Genomic DNA, 11141 nt, shown 5'->3' on the forward strand with positions numbered 1-11141 from the left:
GGCACTCTGGGGAAGGAGCTGCTTACAAATAAAAAAGATTTCATAACCTCTCATGGTGAAATGCCTTCTAAAATGTGCTCTTCAAATGTGGAAAAGAGAAAGAAAACTGCAGAGCACAATAAGTCGACTAACTACATACTAAATAGCTACGACACTAGACTGTCCAGAGAAATCAAAGTGTGCAGAGGTAGCATAGTTCACTGGTGTTCTGGTTTATGACTTTCCTGGATAGACTCTGCCTTCAATTACTGGTGATTCCTCCATTTTTATCTCACTGGTGTGTCCTTCATATCCCTTCAGACTAATTCTGAAAACAGAATGGCAGAGAACATAGCTAGTGTTTACAGTAGCATCCAGAATATTACTGCTCTTGCTTGATACATGGGTTTCTAAACATATCTGTAGATTACTTTTCTCTAACAGAGAATTTAGTATAACTTTATGCTAGAGAAACAATTTTCCACTGCACGTTTATATCTCTTCCACTGGAAGTGTCTCAAACTGGTACACTAACCAAAATCCAAAAGTACTCAAGTGTGGTTAGTATATAAGTTCTTTACTCAAAATAGCAGTGGTTACTCTTAGTGGAACTACTCAAAGGAACAGCAGATGTGAAGTCATAACGTCCCCAGAAAATGTTCTATTAAAAAAAAGTAGGCTACAAAATGGTTTACTATTATGGTTACATCAAGAAGAGAAAAGTTGAGAAAAGTGCTATGGGATGAACGGTATGTCTGCATAGAGTGGCTTCTAAATGAGAAGAAGACAGTGAAATTGAGATGAAGAGACCAATAAGAAAGTAAATGTTACCAAGCCTTCTTTCATGCTCTGTCAAGAGAAAGTGAAGACATCCTGCGCCTGAAATTCAGAGGTTGAGCAATTACACTTTCCTGAGACTGGAGAACTGCGAGGAGACTGTTGTTCCAGCTGAAACACAAAAAGGCATGGTGGAGTTTTCCTCAATTGAGTGTCGCTAAAGAGACAGTTCCTGACCAAATGATCACACTACATCACCAGTAACTGCACCTCCCATCTTCTTTTTAGTCTGAATTAACTGGGAAGTGTGAGAGAGAGGGCTTCTGCTGTTGAGAGACAGTGACTAACTGATCAAATGTCACGTTCCTGAGGGTTCAAGGAATATTACAATATTGTAACCCAGGTACGGTAATAACAGTTTTATAAGCTTGTTGGTTAATAAATTTACAATAACTCAAAGATTAAAAAGGAGCAAAGTCCAACTCAAGAAAAGGAAATAAACACCTTAGTATTTCATATCAGCTGCAGTACTCCCCTTTTCTTAATTTTTATTTCTTAAACTTTTACCAATAATAGTTTAACTTTACAGAATTTAACAAAACAAAACAGAGTTTACAATATGAGAACACTCCTTAGCAAAACATGTTATGCTACTGAAAAAACTGAAGCACTGTTCTGTTGTTTAGGTTATCATACAAAAGGACAATGTGAGACTTGAGTCGATCAAGATAATATCTGTTTCGGTTCATAAACAAAAAAAAATGGAAACCACTCTGTAATAAAAAGAGTCATCATGGTGTTCATTTCTTATGAACCTATTGCATCAATTCCTCTATGACAGCAAAACATCACAACTTCCAACAAAAACAGTTTAAAGATAATTTGTGAAGTCCATTCTGTTTTTGTGTAACAATTGTATGAGCAGCAAGAGAAAAAAATATCATTTTTTACTAGTAAGTTTTTTTTTATTTCTATGATAAACAATGATGGGATACAGACCGCCCAAAAAGGCCGATCTGTCTGTGCCTTGTTTTGCTGCATGAGGGAGTCGCAGCAGACAAACTGCATTGGTTCTTTCTGCAGCGCCATAAGGACGCTGCAGTGCACCAATGGTGCACTTGTGGTGTCCTTATGGGGGCATGGCGTGCAGACACTAAGCGTCCATTGCGTCAAAATGGTGGTGCCTGTGTGTATAGGGCACTGCCATTTTGACACCCTCATCATGTGCTAGGGGTGAGGCACGTATGGGCGGTGAGCCCTTGGCCAACCCCTAGCACATGATGGGGCACCGCAAAGGCCCGTCTAGATCAGGCCAATGAGATTTTTCTTAATGCTTGTGAATGAATTTTTATTAGTTACTATTCCTATTTCATTGAAAATCTCCAGCCAAAAGTTTGCTCCATAAGACTGTTTTTGCAAGTTCTTAATATGGTATGTAAACTATCATGGCTATGAAATCTGCAAAAAGATTTAAAATGGATCTGACCATTAATCCTAACTCCTTACAGGTTTAATGGTGTTATATTGTGTTTGTGGTATATTCTATTGCAAAAGCTAATGGGAGAGAGAACAATGGACACCCCTGTTTGGTTCCTCAACCCTGGTTAGTATTTGAAAGGGAGACACCTGTGAATAATTTAGTGTCTTGATTGAGAAGAACAATTGATCTACATAAGTTTGTCCCATCTGGGCCCTTGTGCAATTGGAAGATGGGCATTATTTCTGAGAGTTACCAAGTTACTGGACTATCTTTTAAAACAGAATTAAGTAGCTTAAGCAGGACTGGGGCTGTTTGTTCTGCAACAATCTTGAAAAATTACCCCCAACTCTATCTAGACCTGGAACCTTGGGGCAGAAGCAGGTGGCCTCAAAGGAGCAATGTCTAGTTGCTCCAGCTGCAATCACTCCAGGGCAGCGGTGATTGGATAGCCTGCACCCAAAGTGCACCGCCACTTCCTCAGTCTCAAATGAGCCACTGACAGGAGTGGATTAAATCCACTCCTTTTGCTTTGAGTCGCCTTTGTTGGCCTCAGAACAGCTTCTGGCCACTTCGGGGGCATGAGTCATCTAAATGCTATGTTTCCAAAGTGGCAGGAAACTGTTCTATTTGGCCTGTCTGTTTCAGGCTTTAGTGGGTTTAAATTTTTAATTGTTCTTTATAGCTTATTCATACTAATTTATTGTAATTTTTTAAAAAATCTTTGTGTTCAGTGAAGAATTTCATTAACTATGCTTTGCCTATTCTTAAAAGTCAGGGTTTTTAGAGGAATGGATAGATTTTTTTAAAAATCAACAATTCATTTATTTTTTTCATAATTAAACATTCTCTGTGTTTTTCAATTTCAGTTTCATTGATTTACCTACAGCTTTCTTTTTCCTAATCATATTCACAAATAATTTTGAGGCTTTGTTTGTGAATTCATAAAACTTTTGCTAAGTGTATTGAGTGTCTTTTTGAATTTTATGAAACTTCAATAAATTCAGTTCAGCACATTTTTTGTTTAAAATACTTAGCTCGTTTTTTTAATGAACAGATTCTTTTTCTGTATTATCAGACTATTTTAACTTCCAATACATATTTTTCCCCAAATAGTTCTATTCTTTAAAGCATTCCCCTCAAAGAACAGTTGTTATTGTGCCCCATGGGGTTTCAGGGAGTGTATCTGCCATTTCATTGTCAGTTGCTTTCAGCATAAACCTGGCATCTTTTCAAGTTAGCAGTTGCATGACAAAGTCCAAGAAAAAGGGTGAGGTTGATAATCCAGAGGTTGTGATTTTACTGTTATATTAACATGATCTGATGCCAAGGTAGTGTCAATTCCCTGTTTGAAATATATTCCCTTTTAGTAGAGTGTTGGCCAGGATGTGAGTTATGACAATATGAAAAGGTTATCCTTTCTTTAGTGTACAATTCTCTCCATATATCCAACAATTTGTGTTCAATAAATACTGGATTTAAGAAGGTGAATTGGTTCAGCCTTGGAGTTACTTCTGGCTGAATTGTCTGCCACAGCATTTAAGTCACCCCCAAGTAGAACCAGACTTCTTTTTAAAAAATGTCAAGGTTATGTAGATTGGAGCACAAGAATAGATTTATTTGGGCAATAAATTCAGCCCATTGTCTTGTGCAAGGTCTTGGAAGCAGGCTGTGCACTGACTCTTCCTCCATGCTGATGTTCTTCTTAGGTTTTTCCTTCATGAGCAAGACCTGGTTTTTGCACCACTACCTAACTGTACTTATTATTCTAAAATCAGAGGGGGGTTGTACTAAAGAAGGTTGATACGGTTGTATGTACTGCAGGAAACAACTTTACACAGTCATAGTTGTTTGAGATTACTTTAATTACCATAGTTCAGACCCATTACATTCTGGACTGTGCTGTTTGTTGAGATACTTTGAGCTCTCTGCTAGACTGCTCTTGTGCACTTTGCCACTACACCATAATTTAATCTAAGGAGTTTATCATACGGGACGGTTCCCATGCAGAAATGGGATTTAAGAATCCGGAAAAAACCCAAAAAAGCTGGTTGATTTTCAGACACATCAGGGTTAATAAGCAATAACGTGACATTAACCCAAATGGAAACTCAACAAAGCCTGCTCCTTTTTACTTTCGGGATTTTCCAAAAGTAAAAAGACGCGGCTTTTGTCTACTTTCCGTTTGGTTAATGTTGCATTAATGCCCATTAACCCTTATGTCATGTGAAAACCAACCCACTTTTGTGGGTTTTGTCCATTTTCTGTTCAGATTAAACCCTGGTGTTGTCTGAAAATGTACCTGCATTTGTGGGTTTTTTCCAGTTTAAATTCAGTTTCTGTATGGAATCTGTCCCATGTGATAAATTCCTAAGTGTTCCCTCTCAGGGTACCTTTGGAACAGTAAACCAAGGGTTTGTCATTCTAAGTACCACATTAAACCTAAAATCCCAGGACTTGATTGGGATGAAGTCATGGCACTTAAACTGTTATCAAACTGCTGTAATTCTGTAGTTTAAATATACTTTGAATCTCATTTGCCATTTTACTTCTTTTTAAAAACTTCCCATTCCCCCAGTTTATAGTGATTCATCAGAAGCTTTTGCTAAATAAATAGGGGTTATCAGCAAATGCCACCTCTCTTTTTGCTCCTAACTCCAAGTTGTTTATGAGCAAGTTTCAAAATAATAGTCCCAATACAGATTCCTGAGGGACCCCACTGCTCTCATTTCTCAGTTGTGAAAACTCATCATTTACCCCTACTCTTGTAGGGATAAATGGGAGCTTCTTGTTCTCTGAAGAGCCTCTATTGTAACATATTCCCAGAATTTCTGGATCAGTGGTCCAGAAAGGCATGCCTGTTGTTGTTATTGTTATGGGTTCTCTTCTCTGAAGCTTTCCTCTCTTGTATGTTTTGGCCTTGGAATTTCGCTTGCTCTGGATGCAACACTTCCCCCCTTTGTTGCTTGTCTTGTAAATTGTTGCTCCCTAGAGCCTTGTCTTGTAACATTGTTCCTCTGTACTGTATAGCCTTACTGCAGAACTTGCTAGTTGCTTTTTGGTAAGAAACACGTTATAGATACTGTCCTTTTATTGGGAGTCTTTGTTCTATATCTCTGTGGTGGTAATAAAGGTGTGGACTACATACACCTTTAAATGTATTAAAATAATATATTAATTTTTAAAGAATAGTGCAATTGTAAATCCTTAGGGTCCCCTCAGTATTCATGGGACAGTATCTACCAGCTACAGTATCTCCATTTCACAATCTTTACACACTACAGCAGAGACAAATACACAAATCTCCTCCTCCTTTGCATTGACTTAGTGCCAGATTAACAAGATGTTCTCTCTCTTTTCCCTCAGCTATTATTCATTTTCTCCACCCTCCTGGGTGCTCATTCAACCTTTTCTTCTACTCGTCAACTTCCCCACTTTGCAGGCAGAAATACGTACTATTTCTCCCCTTCTCCCTTCCCTCAAAGCTATAAGCACTATTTGGAGCAACCTAGAGGTCCTTTGGAGAAATTCACAGAAAACCAGGGAAGACGGCTGCCTAGTGATTGTTGCTCAGATTGCACATTATAGTCAGATTTTAATCAATTAAAATTAAACAACCTGTTTTAAAAGCAAAATAACATCTAAGTACAAACTTGTAGAAACCATGGCAAATTTCATGTGCTGATATTTCACAGCTTTGGAACAACAGCAGAAAAAGAAACACATTCTCTTTATTATTATAGATTATGCAGCATTTTCCCCCATTCCATCATCCCACTGTTTCTACTACCAAAGACCTCAAGGCAACTTAATTAACATTACATTTATGAGTACAAGCAAAATGAATTGAACAAAGCAGTTATCACTAAAATTTACTACATCAGCAAATAATCAGCAGGATTAATCACGATTGCTTAGAATAAGCAGGACATGGCACCTAAATTTTAAATATCCCTAGTTGGGGAATTCTTGTCACAGTATCACAATAGAATATCCCCTGCAGACCTAGAATTCCAGAGATAGGACGTGTGATTGAATTTTACAGAAGAAAATCTGTTTTGAAACTGAAAGAATAGTTGAACAAAGATAAATCTATCTCATAAACCTCCTTGGCCTTTTGCAATTGGTCAAAATTCAGTTCTTTGAGGTAATTTAATGTGATGTCCTTGCTAGTTGGTTTTTCTGAACTATACAGCTTATTATTTGGATAATGGAGACTCTCTGGGGCACCAATTCTTTTAAGAACATGGTCAACATCTCGAGCCAATGTCTCCAACTTTCCCAGAATGTCATAGTGTATGTTGCAGGGATCACAGAGCAAAAACATAGGCTGCCAGTGTATATCCATATCTTTTGGATTCCTTGCCACCACATAGTTTACAAACTCTTGGAATGTCACTTTCGTTGTATAATTTTTTCTATTGGAGAATGCTTTAATCTTGTTTGCCACTGTGATACTGTAATAAGGCTCAGAGTGCAAGAGCTTGTCTCTGTAAGCAGAGACCAATCGTTCTAGAGGATGCCTGGTGAACATCACTTTAGTGTAGGTACTCAAAAATTCTAGTTGCTGTTCAGGAGAGTAAGAACTCAACCTCTTGAGAAGGTTTGTTGTGTGGATTGTGCTATGGTTTACTTCAGATGTATCCCTGCTTATGTTCAGTGTGAGGAGTAAAAGGATTTTCTTCCAGTTGGAACAGCCGACTTTGGGCACTTCGCAGTAGATAAATTTGTGATTCTCATCCACAAAGAGCTGCCGAGCAACCCTATGCTCCATTTGCCATTTTGAACTTGACAAAGACTTCTTCAGGCATGTGGCATTCAAGATATCTCTACGATCACGTTGCATTTTTAGCCAATCTTCTCCATGATCTGGAATAGAGATTGTGACTTGAGAAGAATGACATATTTATGGGATGGTGATGGCAATGATGATGATGATGATTTCATGCAATCACATTTTGAATTTATTTTTAAAAAATTATTAATAGTAAATTTTATGGTTTCAAGCTATGCAACAGAAATTTAAAACAATGTATTTAAAATATGTTGCACAAAATTGAACTTAATGTACAAATCAGTGTCAGATTAGGTATTATAACTGATAAAGATCAAAGCTTCAAGGATAGTCTTACTTAGTAGCCTGACTACTGATAAGGCATATAGTGAATAGGAATGCAAGATACTGTTGTGCATGGCTATGTTGGGGATACATAGGTTCTTTGGGATAGGGTGATAGCATCAATGGAGAACAACCATATGGTCTTATGGGATTTTTTTTTAACATTTATTATCTTTTAGGTTTATTTACATTTTTATCCTTTTTTTTTGTATAGTGAATTAATGGCAACAATCCACGCAATAAGAAAATTAAAACAATACAATTAAAATATGATCCACAAAATTAAACCTGAAAGAAATTATCAAGGCTGATATAGACCCATAGAATGTGCAGTAGCCTCATCCTAGGAATGCAAACAGGTAGTACTCCTTTTTGTAATGTAAACCAGAATTCTAGAAAAGCTATTCTGTGCAAAAAATGTCTTAGCCACCAAGATAGTAAGTTAAAAGGTAGCCATAACCATAAATAGTACACTGAACACAGCCACATAGCCTGAAAAACCCACAGAAAACTAAATACATTGCATATTATAAATGCCACCAGAATCTTTCCAGCACATTTAAGTGTATTTTATGCAGCCTTTTAAACCTGAAAAATCCCATGGACATTTTTTTTTTCAGATTATGTGATTGAGTCACTTGCCAAAAAGCAATCCAACCAATTTTTTAATATTAGAGATATTTGGTTTCACTTCCATAACTTGATTTATAAGGACTCTCTCACTTTTCTAATGTGATAATCAGAGATGAGACAGTTGACTCTTTTCAGGGTTTTAAAGAACAAACTTTTTAGAGGAAAATAACAGGTGGATATATTTCAGGAATAACCAAAGAACAATCTTTACTATATTGAAGTGAGAGATGGCCATGCTCTTTTGACCATAGCAGGTTAGGGGAAGCACTAGCTTGACCTTTCTGCCTCTTTTTTAGAAATAGTCATAATGTACATAGTTTTCACAGTGTTTTCTCTTTACGTTTCATAAATTCAATTTCTCTATTCATAATCACACAAAAATATGACAAAATTTAGACTTATTAACTTGACATCAAGTCAACTTTAACATATACCAACTGCATGAATGAGAGACCTACAAGATCACTGGTCATTAATAATCCTGCTCAGGTCCAGCAAGCTTAAGGTTGTTGCAAATATCTGAACATCCCTTTGATATATTAATCAAATCATAAAATCATAGAATCATAGAGTTGGAAGAGACCACAAGGGCCATCCAGTCCAACCCTATTCTGCCATGCATCCCCAACAGATGGCCATCCAGCCTCTGCTTAAAGACCTCCAAGGAAGGAGACTCCCCTACACTCTGAAGGAGTGTGTTCCACTGTCGAACAGCCCTCACTGTCAGGAAGTTCTTCCTATGCATTATTAATATGCAATATTTATTATTGCAATAATTATTGAATATGTAATATAAAAGCAGTAACACGAGCAGATGCAATGGCATCCATAGCACTGGGAAAAGTTGTATGGGGGCACATATCCACTTTCTGTGTGGAAAGATGGAAGATAAAGAAGCTTACAATAAAGGAGCACTGACACACACACACTATATTTCAAATGGACACTGAAAAGCCAAAGGATGAGTTCTGCCAAATCAAAGTAGACAGAATCTCCCTTTCATCTCTTGTGTTTCTCTAAATGCCCCCTTCCTGTCACATATTCCTAGGAACTTTCTAGATCTTGTCTCAATGTTGTAAAGTCCATGAAGCACCATCAGTCACAACTATTTCCTCTCATCTCCCAGATATTAAAGGGTTGCGGCATTAGGAAAGTTGAGAACCACTCCCTTAAATGGTAAAAATATGACCCCAGAAGCCAAACTTTTTTATGCTACCATCTCGGCAGTCTGCTTGCCCACCTGCACTGTGACTGTTGCCCTCAGACCCTGGTCTGAGTCCTTTCTTCTCTGCTTTTCCTGAAACCTGCAATTCCAAGCCCCCTGGCTTGTGTCTTCATACCTCCCGACTTTCTGTGGACCTTTCTCTTCTGAAACAGGTATCTATAGCCTCATTCAACCCTCAGTTTCTGTTGTCCCCTTTCAAATCTCTGTACGTTGCATATTTGAATGAGTTATCTTTGTGTGTGTGTGTGTGTGTGTGTGTGTGTGTGTGTGTGCGCACTACTTTCTACTTTTCATAATAAAAGGATACATTGTTCTCCAAGCCTGGGTCTCCATAGTGAATACTAGCATAGCTGGTGCTGTGTCCTGCATATTGCTGTTACCTCCTCTCATATAGCCAAGTTGAGTATTTCCCCAAACTAATCACACTGACTAAATTAATTAAAGCTAGATTGCAGTTACTGGTGGAGGCTCTACCAGCCCCATACAAAAAGAGAAACACAAATATTCAAGTATTCAAATGAGTTGATTCTCTTCCTGACAGCTTTCTTCACTGTCCAGTTTTCACAACCATAAATAGAAATAAGAAGTACAATGGCATGGATGATTCTGACTTTGGTATTTAATCATACATTGTTACAACAGGGGATCTTATCTAGTTTCTTTACAGGTGCCTTATCAAGTCCTAGTCTTCTGATTTTTTTTTTTTTTAACTACACTCTCCATTTAAATCTAGAGCTAGGCATAGCTATAGGGGCTGTATAGACAAGCTATAAATGCTGGCACTGGGGTAGAGTGGGGGCATGGCGACTGCATGCCACATGCCCACCTCTGCCCCACACCATGCACTCCATGGCGGGAGACGTCACGGTGCTGCCTTGATGTAGCATGTACATGCACTGTGCCAAAGGAGTGCTGAAAAGCCATGGTGCCGGCATCTATGGCACCCTTTCCACGGCACAAGAAGAAGCCATATTTGCAGCTTCTTTTTGCACTGTGGACCTGCTGGGTTAGGGCCATGGCATGCGGTTGCCACTGCCCTGATCCAGCAGGAAAAGGGGCCATCTGTTCAGCCCCATAGTCTACATCTATCACCTACAGTTGTCATTCTCCACTTCTTTATGTGTTTGTTCAGGGCCATGGGGGAGATTTAGTTTGACTTCTTTCTAAAAAATTTCTGTGATTGGTCAGGATTGAAGTATCACAATGGACTTGCTCCAACAATTCTTCCTTCATTCTTAGTCTTTCTTTTCTTTGAAGAGTTGTATAATTGTGCAAGTTCCCCATAGATACCTTGTTAAATTCTTCCTATCTTAAATATGTTTTAGTGAAAATTAAATTTTACTACCTTTCACTGCTGGAATTTAATTACTTCATGATTCTGTCCCTTACCTGTCATTTTCCTCTCCCAGACTGGAAATATCTGAAGAAAAACAGATCCAAGCAGAAAAATGAAGAGCAGGAATAGGAATAATTTTTCAAGCAGGTGATTCATACTGTTTTCCAAAGAAGCCAGATGTAGTAGCCTTTATGAAGAACTCTAGAAATGGGAATGACAGAGACAAGGTGTTATAAACAGGACTATAAATATTTTACACCACACAAGAGAAGAATTTCATAGTGTATTAAACAACTTGGAGGACTACGTTCTGGAGTTGTAATGACCCTCTCATCTCCAATATAGGTATAAATACATACATATTAGTATGTTAGAGGTTGAATGAAGTGGGCGGGGGGGGGGGGGGGGAGAGAAGAGGGGAAGTTAAGAAAACAACTATGGTACCAGAAATCATAAGTGAACTGCAAGCAATTCCAAATGGACTGACGAAAGCTCTGAACAAAATAATCACAGATACAGTAATATTACAATAGCATGCTTGGAACGTACCATGTTATTGAGCAATACCTTATTGCTTCCTAGATTCTTGAATAGA

At 38.0% G+C, this 11141-nt stretch overlaps 1 protein-coding gene across 1 annotated transcript; it reads right to left on the minus strand.

Annotated features, from left to right (window-relative positions):
• Positions 1–6245: 6245 nt before the first annotated feature.
• LOC121923747 (carbohydrate sulfotransferase 8-like) lies at positions 6246–10702 on the minus strand. The gene is made up of 2 exons (XM_042454470.1): positions 10600–10702; positions 6246–7102 (listed from the first exon to the last, which is right to left on the minus strand). The coding sequence occupies exons 1-2, from the start codon at positions 10700–10702 to the stop codon at positions 6273–6275; spliced, it is 933 nt and encodes a 310-aa protein (XP_042310404.1). The 3' UTR covers positions 6246–6272.
• Between the last annotated feature and the right edge of the window lie 439 nt (positions 10703–11141).

This window comes from Sceloporus undulatus, chromosome 1 (assembly GCF_019175285.1).
Source record: "Sceloporus undulatus isolate JIND9_A2432 ecotype Alabama chromosome 1, SceUnd_v1.1, whole genome shotgun sequence".
Lineage (NCBI taxonomy): Eukaryota > Metazoa > Chordata > Lepidosauria > Squamata > Phrynosomatidae > Sceloporus > Sceloporus undulatus.

Coding starts and splice junctions, on each gene's coding strand:
- LOC121923747 (XM_042454470.1), bottom strand. CDS start 10,702: ATGAATCACCTGCTTGAAAAATTATTCCTATTCCTGCTCTTCATTTTT. Junction 7,103..10,599: donor CTGGGAGAGGAAAATGACAG/GTAAGGGACAGA, acceptor TCTCTATTCCAG/ATCATGGAGAAGATTGGCTA.